The sequence below is a fragment of the Bacillus rossius genome, chromosome 1 (genome assembly GCF_032445375.1).
Source record: "Bacillus rossius redtenbacheri isolate Brsri chromosome 1, Brsri_v3, whole genome shotgun sequence".
In the NCBI taxonomy this organism is placed as follows: Eukaryota; Metazoa; Arthropoda; class Insecta; order Phasmatodea; family Bacillidae; genus Bacillus; species Bacillus rossius.
The window spans coordinates 233,824,290-233,842,084 of NC_086330.1; the positions used below are offsets into that span (position 1 = coordinate 233,824,290).

The window sequence follows — 17,795 nt, forward strand, 5'->3', positions numbered from 1 at the left end:
GAAATCTTACAAATAGTTTTATTACCCCTGGGAGTCAGTACCTTTGGCGTTTTATTTGGAGCTGTTGACAGTTCTATCTCGCCCATGTTTAATTTTATATGAGCAGGAAGCAGTTTTTGCAGACAGCTGTTCTTTAGATTATCATAACACCTTACCACCTGGACCTTATTGAACCCTACTGCTCTCGCCACACTGCATTTTTCTGGCACTCTGATGGATAATTTATCTCTCTTCCAAAATGCTTTCAACCAGTCTTTGCCGGCAACTTGTTTTTCTTTGTTAAATCTGTCGGATACTCCTTTCATTTCAGTGTATTCAAAAGCAACTTTCGAGATTTGCTTTCTTGAAATTCCATAAAATCTGAGGTCCAAATATCTGCAATGCTAAGCCAGTTCTCATTCCATTTCATCAGTCAAAGCCCTCTTGTAGCGCCCCAGAGATACCCCAACAGACAAGCCCTTTATATAAGACTATGTGCCAAAGGGACCTTACACATATAAGCAAATTTAGGCTTAGTCCTTGAATCACTCCCTCTCAGGCTTCTTTTTGTAGAACCGGTTTACCACCTCCCTTCCCTTTATAAACGTGACGTGGTACGTGCACGGTCCCTAATAATAAAATTTATTGAAATGAATATAAGAATGGAAAAGAACCTACAGCTTTCAATCTTTTTCTCAAAGTACATTTTTTTGATCCCCAGCTCTCTTACCTGCTTCTAATTTCCTCTTAGCCTCTTCCATATGGTCTGCGCTGATAGGCACCCTGTCGGTTTTTGTTTATACGGCGCCATTAAAAGAATCGCCTGGAAGAGTGAATCAAGCTATAATCCTGTTCAATAGGTTGACAATTAATATACAAAAATGTGTGTTATAATTATGCAATATAAAACATAAGATTATAGTTGAAAACATTGTTATTTAATTTTTAAAATGTTTAAAACTGTTTATTAATAAAATATAAAATACCAAAACAGATCTATTAATTGAAAACTGTTTTAAATATTCCCTGACGGAAATTAACTTCTGTGAGGCCAAGAACACGCAGGGCTGCGAGTCCTAGTCTTCTGCCGCTCTGCGTGATGGTTCACAGAATTGCTACTAGGTGCCAGCACAGCGCAGATAATGGGCTCGGACTCATGTCTTTTTTGAGCTACTATTATTTACTTTTCTTTAATACCAAGCAAATTATGTGAACTTATGTTAGGTAAATTAAAACTCTTGGATTTTAAGTTATAAATATTGTATTCGAGTAGTACCGTTTGGTATGTCCAGAAACAGGAACCAGATGGTGGAGCTGTGGAGACGACCGCCATCGTGAAATGTCATGGCAGCCATCTTGGATGACCTTGACCTTTGACCCTGACCTTCAAAATTTGAAAAAAAAAAAATTACTCAAAATTTGCCAAATATTCGCCAAAATTTCCAGTTTTAGAAACAAAATTCCACCAAAAAAAATCTATAAAAGCGGGGGGAAATTTCCCATTTCGAGGGGAAAATTCCCGTTTTGAGGGGAAAATTCCCGTTTTGAGGGAAAATTCCCCGTTTTAGTCCTCAAATGTCAACAGTCTCAAAATTTCTAAAAGTTTCTTAAGACTCCTAAAAGCAAGCCACCCTAAGCCGCTGAAGCCCTTACCTTGACAATAATGATGCCATGGCTGCCACTTTGAAAGTAAAGGCGTCACTGTTACACATTTCGTTACAGCCATCATCCTGAAAATCCGTAATTATCAGAATATTTTGGGAAAATTTTCAAAATAACTAATATTATTTTAAAAAGAAATGTTCAGCCATATTTAAATTATATGTCCACCATCTTGAAATTCAGTGTTTATTGGGAGAAAAAGAAGAAAGATTAACAATAATCAAACAATTATTTAAATACAATGTTAATGACATTTTAATAAAAATACACTTACGTCATGAAGTCTTCGGTTCAAAATCAGTGAGAGCAAAAAACAAAATGGCAACAGATCATTCCTCCACTGAGACCACAGGCAGACTGACCTCCCACCAGAAATACTAATGTATGTATTGCATCAGCCGGTCTAATTTCACGACCGCCATCGTGATTTCGTCTGCTGGAGGCCGCCATCTTGGATACAACATGTTTTAGATTTTTCGTCTGCTAGAGGGCACTACCGCCATGCTATAGTAATAAAACTTCTAGATTGCAGTAATTATTTATTTCCAGGGCGCCCGCCATCTTGTCGGCCATCTTGGGCGTCATCTTGTAAATATCTATATTTATTACTCTAGAAATCAGAAAATCAATTATTAATATAATGATTAATTCGATCGGTATCTTTCCTCGGTTCGATCCTTAGACGATGCAAGAATAAGTAATTTTAGGTCAAAAATATTTATTCAATAAAAAATGAAAAACCCTAAAAGCAGTGTGTGGTGGTGTGGCGGGGTGGATGGGTGGCGGGGTGGATGGGTGGCGGGGTGGATGGGTGACTGGGTGGCTGGGTTGATGGGTGTACGGGTGGCTGGGTTGATGGGTGGACGGGTGGATGGGTGGCGGGGTGGATGGGTGGCCGAGTTGACGGGTGGCCGGGTTGACGGGTGGTGGGGTGGATGGGTGGCGGGGTGGACGAGGCCAGCAACAGTAACTCGAGGTGCGAGGCGCTGTTAGGGTTGCGCAAACCCCAGGCGCCTTCTGGCTTCCAGCCCGGCCACCGTAGTCGCCGCAGACACGCCTCGGCGTCCTTAACCTTGCACCAGTACATTCACTGAGACTCACAATATTACCTCTGCAGCTGCTGCAGCTATCACTTTTGAATTATTCCTTTGCGTTCTAGTATTAACGTAGGTATTCGGATATGGTATGACCCCGTCTGGCAGGGGTGTATCGGTGTTAGTGAGGCGGGATGACAAGTGATCGCTCGCTAGTGCTTGTAACGAGGTATCTAGACGCAGTCCACGTCGTGCATAGGGAAACTATGAGATTTGAGTTTTAACACTAATATTAAATAGCGGATGTAGTAATGCAGATCATTTGAGTGCTTTAAAAAATTGTTTATCGCATGTTTCATGCTTAAGACACGTGTCGTACCCATTTTCACTCCACTCTAAAACGAAATGCGGAAATATAACTACTGATCCGTCCTCAGCATATTCTTAAATGACCTTCGTAAACAAACGTCAGTCTGATATCTTGATCGCTTTTTTATTTTTATTTTTTAATCGAGCAGTTTTCTGAAGCCGTGCACACCGTATGTGTGCCCAGGTAGGCGGGGCCCTTCTATCATATAACTACTTAATCTGATTTGGTATTAAATTTAACAGGTTTGGACACATAAGGTTTTTTTTTTTTTGCAGTTGTCAGTAGTCACAGTCCTTGCCATCAGCGCGAAGCGGGACCAATTCCCAGTCAAACTCCCTGACCCCACCCCTTTTCTAGGAGTTTATCTTCGGGCATAACGGAGGATTCACTAAACCAGTGGGCTTTGTCAGGGTACCTACTCCCTCGTTCCCGCTTAGAAATTGTGGATTCCGCCGCTGCTCCATCTCTTCTCGTACTTTCTAATGACCTCGTCAACTAGAGACTGAATCTTATTGCGTTCATCATTCATTTAGTCAGTTTAATGATACAGTTACCGATGTCTTAGGCTCAGTCTGACATGCGGTGCTGGTTATAACATGTTCGTGTCATCACTATTATTCAAGGGATGTTCCTGTAAATAAATCACGATAGCTTTCGGGAATCTGTTGTTGTGTCGCGTATCTTGATACCACGTTTTCGCGGAATGTTATTTGCGAAACTCTAAATACCACGCAAGTGATCACAATCATGAACACTTGCGTGTCTTTTTACCGCTATTAGATCATTACACTTATTGCATATTTTGTGACATAATTTGAAACGTATTACAAAATACAAGACGTTATAGCGATAAATTTACAAAAATTTCACTTTGTGATTTTCAGTTGCTATGTAAATAATATTCCGTGTTGGTACATTAAACTGTGCTGTGCTTCGAAGTGCAATTTTAAACAGTAGTTTTTATTAAAAGCGTATGTATTTGTGAACGAACGCGCGTGCCATTGTGAACCTCCGCTAATTGTGACTGTCCTATAGGCGGATTGCGAGCTAGTGACGGCGCCATGCGCAGAGGAAAAGAGTAGGTCTACTCCAACATTGCTCTATGGGAGGAGCCATGGAGAAGCGGGTGTCGCGTGGGAGGAAATGCGCTGCAGGAACTCGGAACCTCCAACGCCGCAATCGAGGCCAGGCGGAGATGCCTTTCTCTTCTCTGCGGCTAACAGTTTTTTTTTGGGTTATGTTAGTTGGGGGGGGGGGGGGGGGCAGTTGCACAACACGCGCAAATCTGTGGTCGTGTCATCTCGGCCACTTCTGTTCCCGGGAGTTGTATGTGCATCTGTAGAACATCTAACGGTTCTGTGACGGACATTTTGGGGGCCTTCAAGGAATGTTCGAATCAAAAGAAGTCATGTTGGTTTCAACAGTTTGTGAAATGTAACACCTTTTTTAACGTTTAGTATTAAAAATTTGCCTTCTATCAATACACATTAAGAGATTTTTTATGACCATTACATAGTATCTCTTTACAGAACTATAACAGTTATAGTCATTCCCGAAAATGAATTCAATAATAAACGCCATCGGGGAAAGCACCAGGCAGACAGTCACTAATGACTTAGGCATTCCGCTAAGTTATATACTGCTTTTCTCAGACGTGAAGGATGTTGGTCATGTGCATTGGTGTATCGCACGACATTTTATTATTATAATAATAGCCTAATCATACGATTTTGTTCGAAACAATGATGTTCAGTCAATGTTTTGTGGCAAGTGTTGGAAGTAAAGGCATACTTAAGATTAACTGTTCTTAAGGATCGCATGTCATATAGGTTAGAGGTTTTCTAAGGAATATTCTAGAACCATTTATGAAAACTATTATAATCTATGTCTAAGAAATTAGGAGAAAATGTTGTAATATAAATTTTTTTAGGCAGAAAATTAAAGGTCAGTCAGCGTGTTTACTTGTTTGTATTTCTCCATGATGGAATGTAATCTCTATATAGAAAAATCAATTGCCGTGCGTTAGTCTCGCTAAAACTATAAAACGGCTTGACCGATTTTAATGATTTTATTTTTGTTCGCCGCACAACAGGGTTAGTTTAGGGGGAAAAAATTAGGAAAATCCCAAAGGAACAGCCGAAAAATTGAAAAAATCGAATTTGGTAATTATTTTGTACTAGCTGCAATACCCGGCGTTGCCCGGGCTGAACACAGGGTGAAGGGGACCTTTTTCGAAATCAGATGTAGTTAGTAATTGTCTTCTTATTTTGAATGTCAAGTGTGAAAATTAATTTATATCACTTTCAGATCCCGACAGACATTCTGACAGTTTATAGTTATTTACCTGGTCTGTATGTAATTTAGACTTTATAAAGCAATATAGAAAAAAGCTGAAAAATAAGAGATTACTAATATTGAAAAGATTCCATTATCTAGCTAATGCTCGGCCTGCATTGCAATGCCTCATTCAGTTTTGTTTTGTAATATGTTTGAAGTAGTTCCACATATACAAATCATCTATCCATCTCTATATATATTTATCTATATCTACATCTATATACATATATGTATCTCTCTATCTCTATTTATCTCTTTATATCTACATATATACTTCCCACTATCTCTATCTTCTATATATATGTCTCTATATAGCTCTATACATCTATAAGTATATCTCTTTATCTAACCCATTTCATTCTCTATACCTCGCTCTATCTCAACTTATCTCTCCGTCTCTATCTTACTATATATATATATATCACTCTATCTCTGTCTCTCTTTTATATTTAAATAAATTGTGTCATGCGTGCGCAATTATACAACAAAAACAGACGAAGTGCCGCTATATAAAATGAAATAAACACATTTTTCGACACGATTCGTGCTCCAACTATTGAAAAATAGTTATACTGTCTCAGTAACCTTCATGGGCATGCGCATAACACGTCACCAAAATTTAATCGCAATCGGATGAATGGTATAGGAACGCATACGGCACAAACAAACGAAAATTAAAGACATGACAAACGCATCAAACGATGGTGCGTTTAAAATTCAAGGCAACTCTATCTATTGACGAAGTTAAGAACAAAACTGTTATTAGCGCCTTTATTTTGCTAGCCACTGCGAGCTCCACTAAGCGGACTGGTCTCACCAAGGAGAAAAATATTAATTTGCCAGACCTTACTATGTTTATGATCGTGTGTCAGACATAGATAAATGACACTCACTCACTATTTGTATGTCTATGACCTATTTTTTTCTGTTATAAAATGAAATTATCACTTTTTCACTCCCTTAGGGATGGAATTTCATATTAATGTGGGGTCTATGTGTTAATCCAGGTTATAAGCTAGCTGTAGGCCAAATTTCATTCAAATCCATTCAGTAGTTTTTACGTGAAAGAGTAACAAACATCCATCCATCCATACTTACAAACTTTCGCGTTTATAATATTAGTAGGATGGGAATTGCCACTTCGAATTATTTTAGAATGTTTCTATGTTTGTCCTCTATGTGTTCCTAAACCACTGATACGATCTCGATGAAATATTGCACACTTGATCTTCGAAACACGAGGAAGGTCACTGGCTAGGTGATATTACGATAACACCAACCCTTAAAGCAGACTTTAAGGTGGCGCGCGAGTCGTATGGATAGATACCTGTAAGTATTGTATAGTATTTCCTCTTTGCTATAGTCCGAATAACAATGGTGGGAGGGAGGGCGGGACAGATGATGATAGAGGGAGGGAGAGAGCGAGAAAGGGGGAGAGGAAGGGAGAGGTATATATAGAGAGATAGTTAGGTATAGAGAGATATACAGATAGAGATAGATAGAGATATAGAGAGTTACAGAGATGTATAGAGATAGAGCGGGATAGAGACACACACACACACACACACACACACTGTTTATGTATACATACTTTTAAAAATTTGGAAAAAAATTAAAGAAGCATTGCAACGCCTGGCGTTTTTTGTCTATATATTTAAAAAAAATCAATTGGAATGCGTTAGTCTCGCAAAATCTCAAAAATGGCTCGACCGGTTTGAATAAATATTTTTTTTTTGTTCGCCTCAATTTCTGGGGTGGTTTAAAAAAAAAAGGAACATAGAAAAACCCAAAGAAACAGCCGAAATAATGAAAAAATCGAAATTGGTAATTTCGTATGGGAATTGCCACTTCCGATTACATTCAATAGATGACGTACGTGGTGGACCTTCCGTTTGACAGCTGCGCCATGCATAACTGTTTTTCGTCGATGTGTTATTCATTCCGCGCGGTTGTGTGAAATCTGTTACATTAATAATAGTTTTTTCGTTAAAGAAAGTTAGTGGATTTTGAGAATATATTTGGTTTAAGCGAATTTAATTAAATTTTGCGACATTCTTTTTGATCAAGTCATTCTATTAAGGTAAATTGACTTTGCAAGCTTAGACATAACCACGAATTAATTCAAATGTGTTTGATAAAAACTCGAGGAATAAGTTTGAGGTTAATAATAAGTTGTAAAGTTCTCATGGCAAGTTCGACAGTTTTCAGTGATTATGAAAACGATTCCGTGTTGCACAGTGTTCATTGCAATGCCAAGGAAAGGACGAGCTGACATAGGTCGTCGTCGAGGCGACAATGATCAAGGGTAAGTACAGAGGAGAGGATGTTTTGATTCCGCGCCTCCCGTTGATTCCAACGGACTTGCCATTCGATTTTAATTATTCAGGCTTTAAAATTCATAAAAGTTCCGAAAATTTTAAAATGCTAGGTAATTTTTTTTTTCTGAAATAAATTAAACCATATCACATAGCCAGTCAAATTGACTTTATAAAATTGGTACTTTTTAGGTTTATTCTATTTCATTCTCCCTAGCCATACTGCACACAACCGTTAAAAATGCCACTTTGCCAATTAATTATGCAAAAAAAGTATGTGATGTATATATTTTTCATTTTGTGAAAGTAGAGCCGCTCAAAACGTCGGCAAGTTTAACCGCGTGGGATGCAAGTATAAAATAATGCCCTGTAAGCAGACATACACCCGAGCACACACGGTGCGCAGAGCTTCAGGTAACTGTCGTGACTGTCTACTAAATACATCTAAGAATGCGCTGAGGGTGGATATGTGGTTCTGTTTCCGTTTTTCATTTTTAAACTGTATTTTTAGGAGAGTAAAAATGGCTGAAACGCATGTTTTCAGAATAATACGAGTATTTAAGCACGAAACACCATGTACAGATTCTTGAAAGCACTCAAAAGGTGTAATGCAGGTCTCTTATTTTTATTCCTCAGCCATCTAATGTTATAATTACCGCTCAAATCTCATAGTTGCTCCATGCAGGACGAGAAGACTGCACGCCCTAATACATACATGCACTTAGAGGCGACACCGCGCTAGAAGCACCAGCGAGCGCCAACCTTATCATTCTGCCTTACCAACACACACACAAGACACAGCCCACACTAGGTGGGCTCCTTAAAGAAGAATTATTTTCAATATCAAACGATAAACGATGCTATAAAAAACTGCTGAAACTAATATGCGGTCTTTCGGTTCCTATTTATCCCCCTTAAAATTATACTATTTGCCCAAATATAGCGCTTCTATTCCACTCACAATATTAGGTTTTCCTACCAAATGCCACATGCCCAAATGTTACCATCAAAAATGGAAATATTTTCTAAGATTTTTAAATTAACTGCCGCTGCTTGTTATGATCAAGTGTTGACGTAACTGGGACGAGATGATTCCACGGTGGTTTTCAGTTGTTGAAAAGCCCACACAATCTCAAGTCCTCAACCCACGAAAGTATCTTCCACGAATGTAAACTCCTCGGTCGGTAATGGAACCCGGTCAGAGGTAAAAGCTTGTTGGGGTAACTGCTGAAAGGTCTAGTGATGTAGAACACGCTGACGGCGGCGGTGGTGGTGGTCGCAGACTACGTGAGTGGCGGGGAGCTGTTCACGCACCTCTACCAGCGCGAGCACTTCTCCGAGCAGGAGGTGCGCGTCTACATCGGCGAGATCATCCTGGCGCTGGAGCACCTGCACAAGGTGAGTCCCGGCCCAACCCGCTCCACGCTCCACGCTCCCCGCTCCCCGCTCCCCGCTCCCCGCTCCCCGCTCCCCGCTCCCCGCTCCCCGCTCCCCGCTCCCCGCTCCCCGCTCCCCGCTCCCCGCTCCCCGCTCCCCGCTCCCCGCTCCCCGCTCCCCGCTCCCCGCTCCCCGCTCCCCGCTCCCCGCTCCCCGCTCCCCGCTCCCCGCTCCCCGCTCCCCGCTCCCCGCTCCCCGCTCCCCGCTCCACGCTCCCCGCTCCACGCTCCCCGCTCCCCGCTCACCGCTCACCGCTCCCCGCTCCCCGCTCACCGCTCACCGCTCACCGCTCCACGCTCCCCGCTCACCGCTCCCCGCTTCCCGCTCCCCGCTCCACGCTCCCCGCTCCACGCTCCACGCTCCCCGCTCCACGCTCCCCGCTCCCCGCTCCCCGCTCCCCGCTCCCCGCTCACCGCTCACCGCTCACCGCTCCCCGCTCCCCGCTCACCGCTCACCGCTCCACGCTCCCCGCTCACCGCTCCCCGCTCCCCGCTCCCCGCTCCTTCTGTCCAGTTCAACTTATGTTCTCTCAGTAGTCCCTTTTGGTTTCTATTTCCCAAATACAACTTTCAAAACAACACAGGATTACAGGATTTTTGTTTGTTTACGAGCACTACAAACAGTGGCGAACGCTTGGTCAAGAAGGGGGGGGGATGGGATGCCTGAAATTATTAAAATAATATGCGAGATCTCAGTGAATGCAGTGTGTTATTTTGGGTTTTGAAAGAAATGCGAGCTGTTTTACCAGCTGGAGCTACAAAACCACAACTGCATTGATGCATGTTGAGAATTATAACGTAACTATCCGAAAATTCTTGTTGTTGACGTGTTATGAATACAATTTTTTTTGTAATATATTTTTAAATCTACAACCACGTGAGGTTGTCCTGAACGTAGTTACTGTTTTGAGAACTGTCGAATCTGAGATTAGTTGCTTGACAAAGACTAAAGTACAGATAAAGTGACAAATTATGTATTGTGTTACATCAAAACTGTAAAATCATTAATTTTTACTATGCATACAAATGTGACAAAATATCTGCAGTTAAATAGGCATTACGAATTTTTAATTATTATTTGTGACCCAATGAAGTTGGTTTGTTTTATAACACTCAGTTTAAATCGTCTAAATTAATTTTTGAAAACATATATCAGAATCTAAGATGAATTGTTCTGAATCCATCTTAAACAGTTGACCACCATCCTCAAGACTCCTTGCCACTGCATAAGTTCGCTCGAGGCGCAGATGATATTTGGATAATTTTTGGTACGGAATTTTCATAGAAATTTTTTTAGCCGAACAAATATATTCGTGGTATTATGAATAAAACTCAGGGGGAAAACCCTAAAGCGCTCGCTAAATGTACGTGCTTAAAATTGTTTGAATATTCTAATCTAAATAAAAAGTTTTTAAAATTGTAGCCAAACATAACCAACAGAAAATTCCATGGTAGGAATTAGTAAAAAAAATGTATAACAGCACAGATGGCACAGTGGGTTAGCAACGATGAGATCTTGGATTAAACAGCGACAAACAGACGAACCGAACAATGATAATAAACAGGTAATGTGGATAACACAACACAGAGATCCACAGACAAAACCCAGCGATGAGACAAGATAGATATTCTAGACACCACAACGGCAGCACAGTGTTATGATTCAACCTTAAGATGATCTTAATTATTTACTATTCTAAGACAGGGTGATAGGGGCTCAAGACTAACAATGAAAGGCAATTCAATATAGAGACTTGATTTAATGTCACGTACTATTATAGAGTTAGCGGTCACCAAATTAGACAATTATCGGGGAGCCTCGCTACCACACCTCGGCAGGTTCCTTACCCACGCTGTGCTGGGTCGCGCTCGCGGCAGGAATTCGACGACGGACTGCGGCGGCCGAGGACCACGGCGCTCCGTGGTTCCGGCGTCACGACTTCAGCCGTCCAGTCGCCGGTGACCAGAAGAAGCCCCTTCTCGACGGTGGCTGTCGTTTTTATTCTTCCGTCCGCGTCCGTGTTGATGTTCCGTGTTGTCCTCTTTTCTCTCGCAGCGGCGGTCGGCCTTCGGCGACTCGCGTCGCTGTTTCGCTGGCGGTGTTGAAACTGCTGACACCTCGTGTTTGACTCAGGGCGAGCCTCGAAGCCGCTTGCCAGAGTGCTCAGAGCGAGTCATAACACTCTCCCCCTGGTTGGATTAAGAGGCTGTCCTCAGCCTAGTTCAAGAGGACACTGGAACTGCATCTTGGAGCGGGAACGTAGGTGTCTTGATGCATCGGCCGCGGACCCGATCTTCCTGTAGGTGCCTTCATGCTCGGAGCGCCGCGTGTCCTTTCTTCTCTCGCGGTCGGTTACGCGGATCGACTCGCATTCCTGACGTGGTGTGACAGCGAGACTTTCTATAGTTGTTATAACATTTCTATTTAGTATTCTGAGGGTACCGATTTGTGATTACATTGAATTTTTTTTTTATACAACCGATATAACATAACAAGACACAAATTAATATAATCAACGTGTTAACAACTTGATACATGTGAGTTGTATTATAAATATATCAATACAATTCATATGAACATACTCTGACTATATGTGTGGTAACCAGATTTTTTTTTTTTTTTTTCGTAATTTTACTCTATCATTGATTTATTTATTTATCCAATGTTACATTCACAGCAACACTCAAAGTGAGTCTAAACGTTGTGCACGACATACAAGACAACTACTACATACAAAATATATAAAATAAGGTGAAATAATTTATAAATACAAAAACAAGATTAAGACAAACTTATAACAAAATATACAAATTACAATACAAACCGCTTTGGACAACAAAATATACAGACACATTGATAAAGGAATGATAATAATTATATCATCTAAAAGGAACATATCTTTGACACAAATGGAATATAAAATTAAGTTTTGTATGGAGACATAAAAACAATTTCCATATAATTATGTTCTTATTTTATATATATACATACATATCCTTTTCTTTCGTATATCTAATTAATAACATTACCCTACTATCTATAGCATATGTCATCCTCCTATATTATAAGCTGTAAGTTATAATTTATTGTATTAACTATTACTAATATCATAATTTATTTTATTAAACTACTCCTCATATCCGAAATCTCAGTAAGTTATTGACATGGACACTTATCTACAATATTTATACCATTATTTTATTTTACAAAAACGGGTCGACCCTTAACTCTTGTCCACTGTAGCGCTACATAACGTGAACTCCCGGGAGTGAAAATTGGTACCATGGCGAGGGAATTTTATAGGATAAGGATTTATTAACTATTTTACTATTTTACCTGCACCTATATAGGTGCTTTTTTCTTCATATATACTTGTACCTTGGCTGCTGGTTGGAACGGGTTTGCGGCCGTCTTGTTGTATTCTTATACTTACCTACTCTTATATATATATATTTTTCCGAATACACACACGCTTAAGTACAAAAGCTAGGCATATTGTTACTGACGACACTGACTGCAAACATGCTGAGTATGAATAGATGCCAAATTCCCTGAAAGAACTCCATGATTGGCTCCTCCCCCTGTAATAAAACACATGCCATAAGGTTCATACATACTCTACTATGCTATATCAGTATCCTATATATTTGTCTTGCCTTACTGTCTCATTGTTATCGTTATTCTTATTACTAGGCCGAGCATTATCACTCTGATAACAGTACGAATTGTCGGTTTATGTATGCTCGCTTTAAATGACGTGTTGACACTGTGTCGTTGATCATTTTATTACCTTTCTTCATTCTCAACACTACTGTCGCTGGCCCCAACACCTTGACAACCTGGAAAGGACCTATGTATTTAAATGATAGCGACTTATGCCGAGCTTTACGTCTAAGCCAAACGGAATCACCTTCCTTGTATGTATTTACTTTAAATTTCTTATTAAAATTGGTTTCCTGTGTTTTTTGACTGTGCATGATATTTATTTTTGCCTGCTCTCTATCACTACGTAAGTGTTTTTCCCAATCTACCGGCCGACGTGGAAATTTCCCAAGCACAGCGTGTGATGGTTGCATGGCCTCAACCCCGTGTACAAGGAAAAAGGGTGTGTATTTACTGCTGGAATTTACTGTCGTGTTATAATTAAAAATTATGTATTGGAGATATTCATCCCATCCGCGGGGGTCTTCAGCTGCCCATATTGTCAGCTGTTCTCCAATTACACGGTTAATAGATTCCACCAATCCATTACAACAGGGATTGAAACTTGTTGTCTGGAGCTTCTTGATCTGCAGTTTTTGTAAAAGTTTTGTTACTAACTCGTTATTAAATGACGTTCCTCTGTCCGTCAGCAGCCTGTCTGGACATCCAAAACGTAGAATAACGTCCTTGATAAATTCTGCACAAGTCTCGGCGTCGATTCTTGGTACTGCCTTAGCAACTACAAATCTTGACGCATATTCTGTCATAACAAGAATATACTTGTTCCCATTCCTGGTACAAGTAAGTGGACCTTTGGCATCCAGTGCCCACTGTTTAAATATTGGTAGCGGTTCAATTGGTTGCAATTGACCCGATGGTTTTTCACGCCCTTGTTTAGCTCTTTGACAAATTTCACATGATTTGACATAATTTTGTACGTCCTTACTCATTGTATCCCAATAATATGCCTGGCGTATTTTTGCAATTGTCTTAAATATGCCGAAATGGCTGCCTCCTAAAAGTGCATCATGGTGGGCTTGTATAATTTCCCGTTGAAAATTTTTAGGGACTAATGTCAGTTGAATTTCTCCTCCCGGTGTATTTAATTTATAATATATTTCCCCATTATTTTTCATTCCATAACGCCGAGCTAATTTGATGTATTTTCCCTCCGCATGTTCCGGGTCTGTAAGGGCTACTTTTAATTTTTGAATATGAGGGTCTTCACTATATTCTCCTTGGAAGGGTGATGTGTTTACAATGTCGTTCACTGAAAATAGTAAATCTTCATCTCGTTCAATACCTATATCGTACCTGGAGTTCAACACTACTGTTTCGAATACTTGTTTATTATGTTTGTTATGTTTGAGCAGCACTATTGTGTGAGTAGGCATTTTAGTTTCGAATGTTTTTTCTTGACCTGTTTCTATATCAATTATCTTAATATTTATCTGATAAATTTCCACGGCTGCGTGTAATATAGGCTCACTTAATACCTCGTCCTTACTCATGTTTATTAGTATAATTTTTTCTTTGTTCAATATAGGGCTACCCAGGTTTTCGTAAAATGTTTTGTAATCACCCCAGTTTTTGTGGATGTGTTTAGCAATGGTTGTTTGTATCTCACTTTCCTTATTCTCTTCCGGAAATATTGCGTCAGCAAGAGAGTGAAAAATTGAATTACCTCGAGCGTGACATGCTCTTACTATATATTCCTTGTTTCCTACGCGCTTATTTATGTATTGCTCATCTGTCGTCGGCACACGTGATAGAGCGTCTGGAATTTTATTGTTCGCACCTTTCACTATTTTTGCTTCGAAGTCGAACTCAGCAACTGATGTGGCAAATTTTTGTATTCGCGTATTGTGTTCCGCCATGCTTCTTAAGTATCTCAAGCTAGCATGGTCTGTCTCAATAATAAAATGTCTGCCATATAAATATTGCTTAAACAGATGGCAGAAATATTTTATGGCGCCTAATTCTCGTTCTGTTGTTGACCAACGAGTTTCATTGGATGTCAGTTTCCTTGATGCGTAAGCTATAATGTGACGGTTTCCGCGTTCATCCTTTTGCATTAAGGTTGCACCTATTGCCGTTTGTGATGCGTCACATGCTAAAATTGTTTCTCGGTTTTCAACAAATTTTTCTAGTAGTGGTACTTCCGAGACTGCCTGTTTTAACTGTTGGAAAGCAGTTTGCTGTTTTACCCCCCAATGGACGTTCGTTTGTTTTTTTGTAAGCTCTATTAATGGTTCTGCCACTGTTGCGTAGTTTTTTATGTATCTCCTTAAGTATGAAGTCATGCCCAGAAATGACCGTAACTGCTTAATGTTTTTTGGTTGTGTCATACGGTTTATGGCTTCCACCTTGTCTGTATCTGGTTTTATTCCATTCGGTGTTATACAATGTCCCAATATTTTTATTTCATCCTGTGCAAATTTGCACTTTGCAGGGTTGACTTTAACGTGAAACTGCCGTAACCTGTTAAATACATCCTGTAAATTTTGTAGATGTTCCTCGAATGAGTCTCCCATAACAAAAATGTCGTCTGCGTATGCTATCACAGAGTGCCACCTCAGTGGTCCTAATAAAATATCAATGAACTCTTGAAAATAACCTGGTGAGTTTGAAAGTCCCATTGGCATTCTATTGTAGTGGTATAACCCTATTTTGTCAATAGTGAAAGCTAACTTATGTCTGTCTTCCTTCCTTACGGGTATAGCGTAAAATCCTGAAAATAGGTCCAGTGATGTTATGTATCGCGAGTTCTGTAACGTCTGTAATATATCGTCCGTTCGTGGTGAAGGATATGACATTCTCTTGACGTAGTTATTTAAGAGACGAAAGTCTGTTAAGCGTATTCCTCCGTTCTTCTTCTGTATCACCAGTGATGGTGCTGCGTACGCACTGTCCGACCTCTCGATAATTCCGGCTGCCTCCATTTGCTGCACCTGTGCCATCAAAGCTTCTCTAACTTTTGGCGCGATTCTGTATGGTCTTGTGTGGATCGGTTTGTCTGTTGTCAGTTCGATTTTTATGTGATAATTTTTAGTTTCTGTGATATCTTGTATTTTAAATGCAAAGCGATCTTCGTTTTCTTTAATAAGTCGTCGTAACTTTGCTTGTTCCTGCTGAGATAACTTTTTATTTATTCCTTCATATGGTGACTTCGCTTGTTCGTCCTGCATTTCCTCTACTTTACGAGTACATTCTTGAATCGAACCTGCATATGTTTGGAAGTTTTCATTTATCATTTCTATTTGAATCATTTTCTGGGATTTTGCTGTTTCCATGACAATTATACCTTCTTTCATAAATGGGACCACGTTGTAATTTTGTAGAAAGTCACACCCAAGTATTATATCTAAACTTAAATGTTCGATTACCAGGAATGTATGTGTGTATGAATATCCTTGTATACTAAATTTTAATTTCACCTGGTGTGTCGGAGTCGGGAGTGATTCTGTGGCTCCCACAAGTGTGATTTTTTCCTTCAATGGTTCTAGTGGTTGGTTGGTGACGATAGTAGACGCAATGCAACTGCGCGTACTTCCTGTGTCTATTAACGCAATTCTAGTGGCCTCTCCTATCTTGACAGCGACCTTGGGCGTTCTTCGTGTCTTGTTATTTTTTTCCCGCATGTGGTCAGCTGATTCTCTTCCTTCCTCGTCACAACCTTGTTTGTCAGCTACGTCGCCTCCCCGCTTACTCTGCATTTGTAGCGGTGCACGCGCGCCTGCTGTCGCCGCGTCATCAAGTTTGCTGCGATACTTCCTGTGTGTATTGTTCTCTCTCCACGGCAAGTTGGATTGTTTATTTTGCAAACCAAACTTACGTTGAAATTCCTTGAACCTTTCTGACACATTTGTGTGCCACTCAAAATCTTGATTGGTAAATAATGGGCATTTATCTAAATGATGTCCTGTGTAAAAACACATTGCGCATGTATCCTGGAATTTGTTTGGTCCTCTTACCTGTGCTACTTTCTTAAATCTGTCGTTCTCTGTTACATTTATTCCGACTTCTTGTTCTGTGTCTCGGTTATAAGATCCTATTTGCGCTTGACCATTAATTTCTTGACCTTCCTTATCCTTTGACTTTCTCCTTGTTGCATATTCACAGTGTTGTTTCTCTTGTGCTATTGACGTTCTTGAAATTTTTATTTCACACCTTGGCTCTTCGTGTTCTTTTCTTTTAGGCATCTTTTTAATAATTGCTCTATATTGGTTTCTATACAGCGAAATGCATTTATTATCAGGCATAGCATTTCGCTTGCTAACTTCGGCGTAACTACTTTTTATTCTTGATTGATTTCCGTTTATTTTTTTCTGCTTTGGGAGCGCGGGAATCACTGTTTTCACTCCCTGCAATATTCGTTTTTTGAATGTTGCTCATACGACCTGTTCTTATTTCTGTATTGCCAGTTATCCCTGTTTATGTCTCTGCTCTTGCTCCTATCATCTTCATTGTTATTCCTCCATTGTCTGTCTTCGTACTGTCTTCGTTCATTGAACGTTCTCCCATTCAAACCTTCATGTCTCTTTTCAGTTCTTCGTATATTCTCAGCTTTGTCATAATTCGCACGCTGCTCTCTTCTATGACTGTTATTTTGGCTCGGCGACTGCCTGTAATGTGTCTGTCGCATAAAGTTTTGAGCATGCTGACACTGTGCGCAACTATTACTAAGAGCATACTGTGGAGGTTTGCTTCTATATCCCGATCTATTGTTTATAAATGTCCTGTCCCTGTATCTTACTTCCGTTGGCCTGTACTGTGGTTTTCTTGTTTTTTCGTGGGTGTCTTGTTGCTGTATGTTTTGTTTCGTGCTAGCTTTGTTGACTGTTAAATTATGTATTTCTTCTCTTAAATTACTTATTTCCTTTTCTAATGATTCTGTATTAAGTGTTGTGTTTTCAATGTTGGCTTTGTACCTACTATTTCCTATTTCTATTTTTCTCA

General features: G+C 40.1%; 1 protein-coding gene across 2 annotated transcripts in view; it reads left to right on the plus strand.

Moving 5' to 3' along the window:
• Positions 1 to 17,795, plus strand: part of LOC134527357 (ribosomal protein S6 kinase alpha-5-like) — a 736,083-nt gene that overhangs the window by 674,751 nt on the left and 43,537 nt on the right. For both annotated transcript variants that reach the window (XM_063359971.1, XM_063359970.1), the window contains exon 4: positions 8,980 to 9,095. In XM_063359971.1, coding sequence (XP_063216041.1) covers positions 8,980 to 9,095 — 116 coding nt within the window. The remainder of the gene's footprint in view (positions 1 to 8,979; positions 9,096 to 17,795) is intronic.